The sequence below is a fragment of the Hirundo rustica genome, chromosome 4 (assembly GCF_015227805.2).
Source record: "Hirundo rustica isolate bHirRus1 chromosome 4, bHirRus1.pri.v3, whole genome shotgun sequence".
Classification (NCBI taxonomy): domain Eukaryota; kingdom Metazoa; phylum Chordata; class Aves; order Passeriformes; family Hirundinidae; genus Hirundo; species Hirundo rustica.
The window spans coordinates 29,484,534-29,499,612 of record NC_053453.1 but is presented as its reverse complement, the minus strand read 5'-3'; the positions used below and the strand labels follow the sequence as shown (position 1 = coordinate 29,499,612).

The following is a 15,079-nucleotide window of genomic DNA, read 5'->3' as shown; positions in this document are numbered from 1 at the left end:
AAGGGGCTGTGAAGTGGGAGAGTGCAAGAATTCATGGCACAGGTCAGCAGGTAGATATGCAGTGAGAGCAAAGAACCTGATTTTGAGCACAAACACAAAATCAGGGAAGCTGAATGGCAGGTTGTGGCAGAAAGCACTGAGGAACACAGAACAGAGGGGCAGAAAGCCCAGCTAAGACCCTGAGTGGTGCTTTCAGAGCTAGTTCTTCCTGCAATGCAAGCCAGTAATTGCTTTCCAGAGTTCTTTTTGCAAATCCTCTGCCATTTCATCTATGACTCTCCCTTCACCATCCTGCTGTCTTTGGCCCTGATTTCTCTTCATCTTCCCTAGTTCTTTACCTCTCTTGGATTCTGTTTGTTTGTTTGTTTTTCCCTCAGCCCCAATTTCCCTGCTTGTATCTCTTAATAATCGTGCTGGTATCTCCACTGCAAAGAGTTGAGTATCCCATATTTTCTGAGGGCCACCTTTTCTCCTTTTTTTTTTTTTTTTTTTTTTTTTTTTTTTTTTTTTTTTTTTTTAATTTATTTTTTATTTTTTACTTTTTATTTTGAGGAAGAGGTGATGAACAATTTTCGCAATACTTCTTTTCCAGGTACCAGAGTCGCCATCTGGCATCCTGCTTTCCCCTTCTTTCAAGCACAGACAAGAGCAGCAGTAAGCTATGGCTCAGGTTTTATGGGCATTCACATATAACATACGTCCTTGGACCACAAAAGCTATAACAGAACTAGTTTTTATGGTTTATTGAAAATCATGTTGGCATTTTTCTTAAAATGCAGGGTCCTGAATGGGGATATAATAGGGATTACCTTGGCAATAGTATGGGTTAGTTAAGCTGTTAGGCCTTTGCTCAGTGGTCTGCGCTAGAGAGAGAAGAGGCACTACTGTGCTGGATTCAGCTGAAACCCAACCAATATTCCCCCCATCTAGCAAGATGTACAGCTATTATTCCTTCTGTCACTTCCCAGACCTACATTTTTTTGTCCAGAAGCATGACTTGGTGAGCTAAAATATCCCTATCTTTGCTAGTGACTGCAAATCCTTCAGGCTCAGTTCTCCACGCTTCTCTGGCCCAGCGTCTCCCTGGCCCAGCAGCACCCACTGCTCCTCAGGCCAGGGTGCCATGCCAGGGTGTCACCTGTGTGCTAAGGCCAGAGGAGGGAAGGGGGCTGGAGTCCAAAGTGATTTCCATGCTCAGCCCATGTCTGTACAAGGAGAAAGGACATCTGTGTAACTTCAGCTGCTTAAGGAATGCGTGGGAATATCACAAAATGAGTAAAGGTTGGAAGGGACCACAGTGGGTCATCTGGTCCAGCCTCCCTGCTCGAGCAGGGTCCTCCTAGAACACATTGCACAGGGTTGTGTCCATATGGTTCTGGAATATCTGCAGTGAGGGAGACTCCCCAGCCTCTCTGGAAATCTGTTCCAGAGCATGGTCACCTGCACAGTGAAAAAAAGTTCTTCCTCATATTTAGGTGGAACTTCGTGTGTACCAGTTCCTTCCTTTGCGTCTTGTCCTATTGCTTGACAACACCAAGAGGAGTTTGTCTCCATCCTCTTGGCACCCTCCCTTTAGAAATCTATACGTATAGAATATCCTTGTGCAGAACCAGCTGTGAAGCTTTCACACAGGAAAAGTTAGTGCAACAGAAACATGGGGAGTGGGGGAAGAGTGTCATTTTGAGGGACCTTTAGCCCCACTTTTGCCCTTAATGAAGACACACACCCTCTAGCAGCTTTACATTCTTCTTATATTGAGGTTCTCAAAACTGCACAAGGGATTCAAGGTGTGGCCCCACCAGTGCGGAGCAGACGGGACTGCCACTGTCTCTACTTTGTGTATTTCGTGACTCGATTTTTCCGAGGGACTCACGTTCGGAATGGAGACGTGACCGGGCTGAGCAGAGGCGCGACAGACGGGGCATTTTTTTCACTTTCGGGGCAAATAAACACTTGGCGCCACGACGGCCCCGCCCTGGGGCCAGCCCGGCCCCGCTCCCGCCCCTGCCCGCCCCGGCCCGCCCCTCGCACGCCGCGACCGCGCCGGGGATCGCGCCGCCGCCGCTCCCGCTCCCGTCGTGCTCCCGCTGCCGCCGGAGCCGCGGGCCCGCCCGGCACAGCCGGCACAGCCGGGCGGGAGGATGCGGCGCTTCGCGCGGGTGGCGCTGCTGTGCCTGGGCTGCGCCGTCTGCTCGCTGCTCTACGGCCTCAGCCAGCTGGCCCTGTCCCTGGAGCAGGAGCCTGGCGGCGGCCGCGACACGCAGGCCCGAGACCCCGCCGCGCCCGGCGGCCGGCGGCGAGCAGGGAGCGCGGGCCGAGGCGAGGCGGGGACCGAGAGGTAGGCGGGGCGGGCGCCGGGGCCGGGCGCGGGCGGCGGTTCCCGCCGCATTCCTGCGGGGAGGGCCCGGAGGCGCGGGGGCGCGCCGGTCTCCGTCCCGGCCGCGGGCGCCCCCGGCTGCGCGGTGCCGGCCGAGCGGCGGCGCCGAGGCCTGGACGGCGCTTTCGGGGGCGCCGGGCGGTGGTGTCTCGGTGCGCTCCCTCCCGGCGTCCCGGGTACCGGAGAACCGCGGTTGGGGAAGCCTTAAACAAACAAGGAAAACTTTCAGGAGTGGCGACCGAGGCCGCCCCCGTGCGCGTTCCCGCGGCGCTAAGCCCGTCCCTGGCTGCTCCTTGGTGGGACAGGGCGAGTGAAGCGACGAGAGTTGCGTTTCCTTCTTCCGAAAGGAGAAAATTCCGCGGTGCTCCTTCAGGTCTGAAACTTAGTAACTTTATGGTTATCAAATATAACTTCAGCGAAGCAAAACTGTTTATTGTGGGATGTCTTAATACAGCCAGTCTTCTCACAGAAACCAGTGAGTTCAGTTCTGTAATTAAAGGGGTGCATATCCGAGCATCTCACACTCTGCATAGTTCTGTTGTCCTCTGTCAGCAGAAGTTTTAATGTGGCCAAGTGGTGAGTGAGATTATGGAATAGAAATTACTAGTTTTCCTTTGGATTGTAGTTTCATAATCCTATTCCCCTGTGTCTACTGGAATACTAAAACCAGGAAAAGAGGAGTGATGAGAAAGCTGTTACGGAAAATGGAGGAAAAATTAGGACCGGACCATTCTGGGCCAGTCTAGCTCTAACTGCTCAGATTCTACAGCAGTTTAAAGCGAAGTGAATTTATTGGTTCGGTGATGGTCACTGCTCCCCAGTGCTGTACAAGCTCTGGCACAGCCCAGTCCTTGTCCTGCCTGTGCTCCTCTGGGCACACGAGTGAGTTGAGCTGGCTTGGTGACCTGCTTGAAAACTACCTCGCTTTTGGCCAACTCAGCGCTCTGTATTGCCTCATCATGTAATTATGAAAGTGTCGACGCTGTTGTAAAGGACCTACGGAGGATGGCAGGATGACAAGGTCTGACTTAATAATCTTAAAATACCATGAAACAGCATTCTGAGTTGCTAGGGGTGGAGTCAGCTGAAATGTGAAACCCAGCTTTTGACTGGTGTAACTACTTAAAAGAATTTTTTTCTCCTGTGTTTTTTCTTTAGTTCAAGTTAACACAGTTTATAACATGAAAAAATGTAAGGATGATTGTGCCTCACTCCTAGTTGATGATTAAAAACTCTTTGTGAGTGGTTGAAATCGACTAGTTCTAAATAAAAATATGATAAAAAATCATATGTATGATATTTGCTTTACTAAAGAAAACATGCACTTTAAATGAAGCAAACTTTTTTTGGGTAGAAGATGATATTGTAAATAAATGATTTGTACTATTAAACATTAAAATGACTTTAAGATACATTATAATGCTAGTAAGCAAAAGAAGAATCAAGTTTACTTTAAAAGCTATACAGTTTTAGTATTTGTACTAGAAGTGTAGTTTTTAAATTAAATATATGAGTGGAGAAGAACCTCAGCAAGGTGCAAGAAGCTTCCTGCTGCAGTAACATTAGAGGAGATATAAATTTGCCCCATGTTGTCAAATAGAAACGTTTTACTAACTGAGAAAGTTCTTTCCTAAAGGTCTCAAGTGCCACAAATAATTCCACTATATGCAGTTTTGTGGGGGCATATCTCCTTGCAAAACAGTGTCTGTTGTCAGCTGTGTGGGAATTCTTTACCTCTAAACTGCTGTCAAGCTGAAGGCTGAGGATAAACATTCCCAGCTGTAATTTATTGAAACATGCTGTTTGTGAAAAATGTGTGTGTAAAACTTATTAGTGAGTTAGACTCTTAGAAAAGACCCTAAAAGGCTTTTGTTTAAGTAAAAGCTCTGTCCTGTGGCAGTTAAAAAATGTCCCACTGAATGTTCCTTTAGATGCATTTTTAAATTATTCTTGAGTGTTAAACTGCATTACATTCAATTTTGTGAGTGATACACACAACAGTACATCTGAAGGTATTGGTTTTTGCTGAATATTGCTGAATGTTTTTCAGTTTTTATAGATTAGGTGCTTCTTCAGTAGAGAGCACTATGGCCACATATCTGTTTTATGCCCACTTCTGACTGTCTTGTGATCAAGTAATATCTTGAAGGGTACATAACCTTACAGAGTAATTGCACCTTCTAATCCTTGAAGTTTAACATTTTGTATGCATTAATAGTAACTTTCATAAATGGGTTGCTTCAGCTGTGTGCACTGATAGCTTTAAAATGCATTTCAGCAAAGCAAATCAATCATCTGAAGATATTCATCCACTCAGCAGTATTTTTCTTTTTTCTTTAGCCAGGAAGTGCTTTCTTTGCCTTAATAGTCTAGTTTGTTATATACCACAAGGGCAGAAAGACCTGGATCATTCTGCAGGGTAGGGGAAGGAGACGTTGAATTTTCTGTTAGGTTTTGGAAGCATGCAAACATGAAAACTGCAAGCCTTGAATAAGGCTTTGGAATACTACACCTGAAAAAATTTAGCAATGGTGATGACATGTTTAAGAAGAAAATAATTTAAAAGGAGCTACCATATTGAAACTAGAATTACAGGTTGAGGCAGGATCCTCCAATAAACACAATAATTAACAGGAATTTATTGGTAAGGAGTTGTTTGTTTCAAAGGCTACTCTAGCCTGAGGAACAAGAGGACTGGAGACTAAAAGCTTGTATCTTGAGACTTGATATAAACAGCTGAAGAACACTTCAAGAATTTAATAGCTAAACATCTTCATAAATGCTTTGGAGGCAAGTCTGGAAAGGATACTAAGCATGTTCGCAGGTGATACAAAACTGGGAGGAGCTGTTGACTCCCTCAAAGGCCATATTTTGTCAATATTGCCACTTCAGTTAGAGATAACGGTCATCCTTATATTCAGGTCCAAAAAAGTGCTATTCTAATAGCAATTTTGAGATATACAGAAGGAATCAGTTCTGTGATTTTAGTGAATGGAGCATGTTTCCCTTACACTGTAGTTTAGCATTTTTGTGCTGCCAGCCCTAACCGTTCTGCTGTGTGTGGCACTGATGTGTAATTGTACAGTCTCTTGCTCTCTAACTGTTCTGGCAGAGGAAGAGTTGAATGGATTATAGTGCATAGAAAAGGGTAGAAAGTATATCCAAAAGCTTAGCAGAGGAGGGTGCTTATGACAGTAGCTGATTCTTTCTTCAGCCTCTACACAGCTGTTTTCATCAGTATCAGAGCTTAACCAGGAGTTTCACCAGTTTGCTTCTCAACTATTCTTATTTTAAGAAATTGGTCCAGAATCTGTCAAAGAGCTTCAAAATATGAAGTAAACTTAAAGGGATGAAACGTTGAATGATTTGAAGTTGAAACTTCATTTAAAAACTGCTGAATTTGACAAGCATTTGACCAGCAAATAATATTTTGCATAAGAATGTTGTGAAGCAATGAAATATTACCAAGATTTTTCCAGTTAAAAAGTTTAGGTATCAGACATCTAGCATTGCATCAGCTATCTCCTATCTAATAGAGCCATTGCCTCTATGACAAATTTTGTCATAACAAATTTGTGGTATTGCTGCAAATGTTCAGAAAAAGCTATTAAGGAGAATCAGAAATTCGGAGTGCATTTGGGAGTTGAATTAAGCATTATATCATCCCGGTTTTTTACTCCTGTGTGATTATGAGCAGGAAGGAAATTCATCCTTCCTGTTTTGCTGCACTTATGGGCTGTGCTGTAGGAGAGCCGTGAGTCTGTCTATTGGTTGGTTCATGCAGCTGGTAAAACTTAGGTTGTTAATGAAAGGAATTATGACAGGAATGTACTCATCAGGGCTGCACCCCTCACCATTGGGACATTCTGCTAAGTTTGCTGTGGAGTTGCAGTAGTACAAAAGATGCCAGATGGATTGAAAAGTATTTCTGACAACCCTGATCTCCATTAACAGAAGGAGGTTATCACTGATTGTTCAAGGATTTCTTATGGTTAAAAACTTGACTTACCTGAGCACAGGGCCTCAGTCTTCATGACTGCAACTTAATGCACTGCTGTGTATTTTGCACGCTAATTTGAAAAGTTTTCAGGTCACAATATAAACACCTTTTCTATGCCTGCAATACTAAAATTTCTACTACCCAGGGATCTTGAAGCTAGATTAAGTGATAAAGGCAATTAAGAGAGAGATGCTTAAGGGAGAGATGCTTTGAATTGGCAAACAGATCACGCAGAATGCTTGTCTATGACACCAGTGATTTTTGAAGCTTCACATTTCTTCATTTTTATATTTTTGACCATGGTAGGTGTTAGCTGTCCAGCCCGATACTGTGGTGGAGGCAAGGCTGCTGCATTTCCATATTCCTGGGTTCAGGCAGTAGCAAAGTGGAGCATTTATTCCGATGGGATCATAGGCTCTTAGTGCATACACACGTGGCTGGCCACAGAGATCAGCGCACAGGAAACAGTGCTTGCACAACCACAAACAAGCCTTCTGATCCTGTTCCCTTCTCTGACTGGTCAGGGTGAAAGGTTTTAAAAACACAACAATGTATGTAAGTGGATCCCTCCTGTAACTGGCTTTAGACACTTATCCACTCAGGAGTGGGCTCTTGATCCTTGGCCAATCCACTGTTGTTGACCTGAGTGTGCAAACCCTCTAGGCTTGCAGCCCCAGTTCAGTTTCTGGTACTCACACCCTCTTAGATGTGCAGACACATGTACAGATGAATGTGCTGGATCTTTCAAGTTACTGGCCTTAGCCTTGTGGCAGCTGGCCACAGGATTGCCTCATGAAAGGGAGTCTTTTGGATAGCTGGTCCTGACCTGTAGCCTTAAACATTAACCACTGCTCAAACCCCAGGTGTCCAGTTCAGACTTCCTGGTGCTTCCAGCTGCCTTCCTTCAGACCCTAATCTCTTGTGGCTGTGTAAGAGAGAGGTTCTTTCAGTAGCTCAGAGTTGCTGGTCTCTGCAGAGTCTGGCCGGTTCTTACAGCCTGTCTGACGCCTGGCTCCCGAGCCTCTTGTTCTGCATATGCAGGCTAGTCTCTGGTTGCTGTGGTTATGTGCACCAACATGCACGCACCCACACACTGTGTGCACACACGTCTCTCCAGTCCCTGGTACTGCAGGCTTGTTGGCCCCTAGGGTCTGTGGCCATCTTCTCATTTGCAGGCACTTTGACTTCTGGCTGTGCAGATGGAATGGAGCCACTCCTGTCACCCAGGAAAACAGAAGTTTTTGCATGTGATTGGTTCCTCTTATCTTCTCTCTGTTTTTTGCGTTCTCCTTCCTCCCCAGTCCACCTTTGATCCCGCAATGAGTCCTACACCCTTTCAGGCAGTAACCCCATTAGGCAGTCGGTAAACTGGCCTGGAGAGTCTCCTGTTACCTAGACTGGTGGATGGATCATCTGCCTGGGTCATGGGCTCTCTGCCCTTTGAATTGGAGCTGTGTTAGGGTATTCCACGAGCCTTGCTTAGTTTGCTTCACTGTACATTATTTTCTGCTTTCTGTTTGTGGGACTGCCCTTTAATCACATAACAATAATAGGTGTGAGCAAAATATCCCTCTGTAGTACTGAAGGTGACTATTCCTGTCTGACTAGTAACCTCTCTGAGGTAACAATGACTGTGCCCATTTGAAAAAAGGTACAATGCATCTCCCTAGCTGTGTAAAGCAATTGTTTGTAGTCCAAGCCTTCCTCAAAATTTATTTCAAGTAAAAAAATACCTTTGTGAGTATCATTTCAAATGACCTTATCATGAATGACAAGAAGAAAATGTTGTCCAATTATTCCACTCTCTTAATCCTTTATATGAAAAACTTTGGGGAATATGATAACATGTGGTCAATTGAGAGAGATTGCTGTTGACAGGAGAATGTCTTGAGCTAACATTCGGTAAATTGCATACATACATATCCTAGTAACACTTTTGTTTTAAACATGCAATTTATGAATCAAACACAAGGCTGATAATCTTGTGTGAAATGGAATGTGGGAAAGGCCTATTGCATCAGAGAAATGACTTAGCCATTACTTCAGATCTGCCTCTTGCCTTGGTGGTTTGCGTAAGGTAATACTCAAGACAGCTAAGAAAACTCTTGTTGACATCTGGAAGAGGAATCTCCTGTAATAATAGCTTAATAATCTTCCAAACTAGAAAACTTTTGGAGAGATTGTAAATTAATTTATCCTAAAAGTAATGAGAAACAGTTACTTCAAAAGGCTAATAGTAGAGATCGTAAAGATTGTTCTTCAGATAAGTGCAAGACCTTATGTGCCTTGAAGTGTTTATAAAACTTCAAAAACCACAAAGAGTAATGTAAGAAAGAATCTGGCAGAGAGAACTCATGGGTTTATACTTTGGTAAAGAGTAGTGCAGATATCCCTGAAGTAGAATGGCAGTCTGTATTTTTGTTTTTTGTACCTGGCTATTTATTTGTGAAGAGCATTCTTAAATGAAATAAAACATGAAATAAAATTACTTGAAAATTCTTGCAAACACATTTATCTACACAATAAAGGGATTTCCTGTGATCTACCAAAGAACTGCACCACCCCCCACAGCACTTAAATGAGGCTTTGTGAAACACTGTGTTTATTAGGTCGTTTTTCTCAAGTGTTACAAAAAGCAGAAATTACACAGCTTGACATTTTTTGATGCTACATTAAGCTATTATTGTCTGGTGTTTGCAAAATATTGGCCTTTACAGGTTTCAGATTACACTACCAAGATGGTACTGGTTAATTTCAAACTTGTAAAGTCAAGTTTCAGTAGAGTTCTGAGCTATAGTCTTTAAATACCTTTTCATCAGCAGCTTTTGTGTCAGTTTTTTTGCACGTGTCTTTCATTCACAGATACTAACTTTCAAAGGAGAATAAACACTATTGGTTTTGTATCACCAGGGCAGGGAGCAGGGAAGGTCGCTCAAGACAGTATCTCTTGCTTTAGGATATTTTACTTAGTCATTTCAGATCGTAATTCTTGATGTTGATTTTCTCACCGGAACCTTTGAATTATACACTTGTTTCTATTTTAAAATATTTCCTGTATTGCAGTTGCATAAAATGTAATGGTGTACTAGTAAAACCAGCCTTTTTTTTTAGCTGTTAGTGTAGCACAAGTCAATAAATTATTAGTCTTGCTATTAGTATGAAGAAAGAAAACTTGTGAAATGATGTGATTATTTCTGTAATGCATTAACCATTTGTTATGAAACAATGGAAGTCCTTGGTGCTGCTAAGTCATGTGGTATTAAAAATCAGATTTGCACGTGTGCACTGACTCAAGTAAATGATGGATAGGGATTATGTTAAATGGACAATGTAACCTCAAAGGTGGAAAGTTGTAGTTGCTCCTCTGCTTTGAGTAGACAAAGGTATTGAAAAGGTGAAGTTCTTTCTAGCAATAAGTGTTGCTATTCACTTGTCACCTGTGGGCTTAATTTAAGCCTAGAACATAGAAGAATCCTCAAAAATCTCAGCCCCTCTGTTTTTCTCATTCTGAAAATATATGAAGAGGAAAGACTAAAGGATGAGATGGTTCTACCTTTTAAAAAATTCTGATAGGCATATAATACCTTCTCCTTTGTACTCAAGTTACATTACACAGCCCACTATTTTTTCTGCCAAATAATTAACTGTTCAAGTTATGCGTGAGCTAGGAGACTATCCATTTGACTTTGCCTTAAAATCAGTAACATTTATATAGGTTATTTTTGTCTTATTCTGTTAGGTGTAAGAATTTGTCTCTATCTTTCTGGAATTCCTATTGGATGCTGCCCTCTGATGTTTGTGGAATGAACTGCTTTTGGGAAGCTGCTTTTAGGTAGGATGTTGTTAAATAGTACTTTATTCTTTGATTGCAGACAGATGTAGCTGATGTTTTTTGGCTCCTTAGAAAGGTGGCAAGACAAAATACCTTGATTACTTCACATGCATTTCACCTGCTTATATTGTGGTTGCCTTTAGCTGGGTTTTTTCTTGTTATTCTACAAGAGTAGATTTTTTCAATTTTGTTGTTTCATTAAATAGAAACTTGCTAATATCTTTTAAAAGCCTGTCTGAATATAGTCTGAAAAATTAATGATAAAGCATTTTCCTAAAATAAAATTTGCTGCACATTAATACCCATGATATAACTTGCAATAAAATGATATGCTTAGTAATTACATGTGGATTTTTTTTATTCAAGTTACATGTTTTATGGAATTTAAGGAGGGTACTTCGTCCAAAAGCACTGAAGAGGACCATTTTGAATTCTTTAATTTAGTATGTTAAAGAATAGGCTGTCTTCTTAATGCTGCATCTTTAACAATAAGTTTAAATGTTTTGATGTGGTGTCTAAGATGCTTTAGGCTGTCATATTACACAGCTTGAAAAGAAGTAAGCTACTTGTCAGGTTGTTCTCTAACCTGCATAGTTCTCTTCAGTATATAACTCAAGTTGTAAGTCAGTTTTTCTTACATTTAAGATTTTGCTGATCATCCTTTGATATGGTTACCTTTTCCTGTTAGTATGAAGCTTGAATATTTCTGGGAGAGCAAAGGGGAAAAAAAGTTTAGCTTCACAAGGCTTAGTATTTTTTTGAAAATTATGATTGTGGGAAAGGCTTTAGATCCATTATTCCTCTCTACTACTTGTGTGTTTTCAGTGCTTTTTAAGCTCATCAGTTGTCAAGAAATTCCTTAAAGAGGTTGCTTAGATTGATTTTTAGTCTATTAGTGAACTTCATCTGCAGTTTGGGGCTGCTGAGTTTTTCTTGTTGCTATTGGTAGCAATCCACTCTGTGTCAATCCATAGGGATTCACTTGACTTTGTTAGTTAGATTTAGCTGTCTGAATAGATAGAAATAACTTTTTTTTCATTATAGTTTAGCTTTTGGGAGTTTGGCTTTATGAAGTTTAGTGCAGTGGGATAAATCAAATGATGTTGTGATTGAGGGTGTAGGGGCATAGCTTATGCTAGGTGGAGGGACAGGATGTGATTGTAAGCTTCATTCAATCCTTGGACATCTGGACCACGTGTAGTGCTGAGAGAGGAGAGGGTCTTGCTGTCTTCTGACCCCACTAAGCATGAAGAAGTCCATGAATACAAAGTAATGCACAAAAATAGCAGAAAACTTCCTTTCTGGATATTCTGTCAGGCTTGAGGCAAATGGAGCGTTGGAACCAGAAACAGACAAATCCCAAGCAGTTTATTTGCACTTGATAAGCTGTAACTTGTATTAGTCTATTAAGAATTCCCTATGTGGTAGCTGCGAAGACAGTTCTGTTGAATTGATTGATTTGTATTCAACAATTCTTTATACATTGATTATGACTTTACTGGATGAGTCCACTTCCATGATGAAACATGGTTCATGGTGAACACCTAATGTTTGCAGAATTTCATGTTTATATGTTTTGAAATTGAAAGAAAAAAAGCTGCTTAAATGAGTAAAGGGTATGTGGTGTTCAGATTAAACATTTCACATTAAGATGGATTATTTTATCTATATATTACGATTAAATTAATCCCCATATCTTGCGCTGACTTCAGTGCTTGTTGAATTCCTCCTCAGTGAGATGCTTTAACTTAGAGTGGGCCACCATGCTTCTCCCAAACTTTACTTACTCTTACTCTGTTTAATAAGTTCAGTTGGAGTTGGAGAGGTACAAGTGAGTTTGTGTAAGAGAAGAAGTGGGGAAGATGGCAGGGAGAAGGAGAAAGTGCTCTCTCTTTTGATAGCAGCAGCGATTGCAGTGGCCCAGCATGTAGGCTTGTGTCCTAAGCCTCATATCCCTGTGTGGGCTGGAATAACAAAGAAGATAATTGCAGTTTGCTTTCAGCTTTGGGTATGAGTTATAATTGTGTGTACCTCTCAGACAAAGTGTGTGCATTGTACTGGCTGCACTGAGAAGCTGAAGGCTGCTTCAAGTACAATACTTAGTAGTTGTTCTCAAGTTTGCAGTAGGATTTTTGGACGAAGAGGAATAAATTTAATTGTGTGTGTTTATTAACCACAGTAAGTGAAGTGTAGCATTCTTGTTTTCTGAGATAGTATCTGTAGGGCCACTTCAAGACTCTTCATGAAGATAGTCTCTTTTTCCATAAAGAGGCAACATTGTGATTCTAAATTGGGTATCTTCTGAAATGGGAAGGAATGATTGTTCTACCATAATAATGTCTTAGGCCAAATAATTTTATCCTGGATTGACTAAACCTTTGTGTTTGTCATAGGTGTGATTGCTGCGGTGAGGTACAGAATAAAGCTGAACTATGAAGAGACTAGGATAAGGGAGAGGGATATAAGGAAAACCTAAGAGTTATATATCTGATTGAAATTTGAGGATAGCTAACTCCACTGCTTATAAACATGCCAACAAAATAGTAGGAATCCCAATGAATTTGCTTTTAATAGAGGCGGCAGAGTCTGGTTATTGAAATGCACTAGTACAAATCTTGCATCTATTTGGCCTGATTTACTCCATGAGAACAGATAGCACTGTTTAATCAGATTGTAAATAAACTTGTGAATGGAAATTCTGATGTTCTATTCTTGACGTTTCAATAAACTAACCAAATGAGCATGTTTACAAGAGCAAATAATACAGCTGGAATATTTTTGCTAATGGTACAGTCATAAAATTTATCTCAGAGTTAGAATGTCTCCTTTCCATTTTCCACTGAACATTGTGAGCTTTGGGATTTTCAAGTATTTTTATTGAAAAAACTTAGCTTGTTATCTCTCTGTTTCTAGCTTGTAATTCCACTTAGCTTTTTTGTCCTGGATATCAGAACCACAGCGATTTGTTTACCCCTGAGAGAACTTGGCATAGACACTTTGGAAATGTAGCTTTCTATGTTATTTCCTCTAAGTAGCTCTAAGTGTATTAAGTAAAAACTAATGTTGTATGGATTTTTAAGATTCAATTATGTGTGATAAAAATGTTGGAGACATAGAGGAATCTTTTTAAGAGAGGTGTGTATATAGACGTGTCCTAGGGTGACTGTGTATCCCCCAATCGTCTGTTGGGTGCAAAGGGGAGGGGAAGACCGTTTGTTTTTCCCCAGGAAAACTCTGCTCCTCGGAGTTGAAACACTGCAAGAGGAAAGAAGTTCTGCTGTTTTTTTCCACGGCAGTTAGTTAGTTAGTTTAGTGTTAGCGTAGTTAGATGCTGTGGAATAGCTGAAGCTTTTTGCTTTTTTTTTTCCCCCCCTCTTTTTTTTTTTTTTTTTTTCTTTTTTCTTTTTCCTTCCTTTTTTTCTTTTTTGCCCTCTCCTCGGAACTGTTCCAACCTCTCCGGACTAAGGACCTGGGGAAGCGCCAGGGGCCTCCACAGGGGACCCACCCCACCAAGACCAGCCCTGCACATCTCCTTTTCTCCCAGCGTCAGCGGAGATGGAGCAATGGAACACAGTGACTATCTTCAAGAGGAGACCTTCTCTTTTTAAGTTTGTTATCCCTCCGTAAGCGGCACGAAGCTCTTGTCATCGGGTATTGTGCTGGGAGTGCTTTGCCTGTTTAATAAACAGGTTTTTTCCACTTCTCTCTGAGGAAGTCTTTTCCCGAACTGGTCGGGGGAGGGGAGGGGAGGGGGCCCTGTGGGAGGGCTTCGCCTGAAAATCTGCCTGAAACCACAACAAGACGTCAGTATGAGTCATGCAATAGTTGAAGATCATTTGAAACTGATGAACCCTGAAAAGCTACTGGTTCTAATGAATAATAAGGATCTTCATGTTAATCATTGTAAGATCAATTGCTTGATCTTACAACCAATGTGGGAGGGATTTTATAGCTATTCTGCACCCACATTTTTTCACCACCATTCTGATTATCAGCTTTATTGAGAATGTCATGTCTTGTGCTTCTGTCACAGAGTATTTGTTTCATCTTGACAGAGGAAGCATGAGATTGCTTTTACGTGATAGAGATTTTATCAAAACTTTAAAAATGCTGATAAAGATAATGTGAGGCTCAGATTTTGCAAGGTCTAAATTATGCTTTTCTTTTCTAGTACACTTTTCAAGGTGTGCAGTGTTGCCTAGCTGGTATGGCTGCTTATTTCCTAATGGGACTGAAAAAGAAATTCTTAGGGGTCATTACTACGGCTGTCTGGCCAGGCTGATGTCAGTTGTTGGATATTGCAACTAAGTGGGTTTTAACTTGTGTTGCCTGCTAAGTAGAAAGTTTCAGTAAGTTTTTGGGTATATTGAGCTTCATGTGGTGTGTTTATATTGAGATGAATTCTGATAGTCCTGAAGAAAGGAATTTCTCTGCACTCGCTGGCTCATTGGCGAATGAGGCTTCTATTTTTATATGAGTAATTTGAAATTACTCATATATTTTAACTTCAAACCTAATCTACTAATAGAGTTGGCATTGAGTAGATTACATTTTGCCATCATATGCAGTGGTATCATTAATATACTTTTACAAAATAAGCTCTTGATTATGACATGTTTTTCGTGCAGTGCTGTAGTAGAATGTCAAGCTAAGTAAAAATGAGAATTTTCTTCACTTTCAAATCTAGATAATGTCTGTAGTTACCTTGATCCTACTTGTAATTAAGTGTGGGAGTGATTTACCAGCTGCATTTTAATCAGTGTAGCTTTGCTGACTTCTTACTCTGCCTATTTGCTTTTTCCTGGTGACTAAAGGCTGCTAGGCTGGGCTTCTTATTGGTTGATTTAGTTCAAACAGGGCATTAAAAGGA

The 15,079-nt window shown here is 41.3% G+C and overlaps 1 protein-coding gene across 2 annotated transcripts in view; it reads left to right on the top strand.

Annotated features, from left to right (window-relative positions):
• The first annotated feature begins 2,141 nt into the window (after positions 1-2,141).
• The window catches only part of GXYLT1 (glucoside xylosyltransferase 1), a 30,547-nt gene continuing 17,609 nt past the window's right edge, over positions 2,142-15,079 (top strand). The window contains exons 1-2 of one of the 2 annotated variants that reach the window (XM_040063169.2): positions 2,142-2,338; positions 10,117-10,209. In XM_040063169.2, coding sequence (XP_039919103.1) covers positions 2,142-2,338; positions 10,117-10,209 — 290 coding nt within the window. Of the gene's footprint in view, positions 2,339-2,556; positions 2,751-10,116; positions 10,210-15,079 lie in introns of those variants that run through there. The other variant, XM_040063170.2, reaches the window with a different exon arrangement.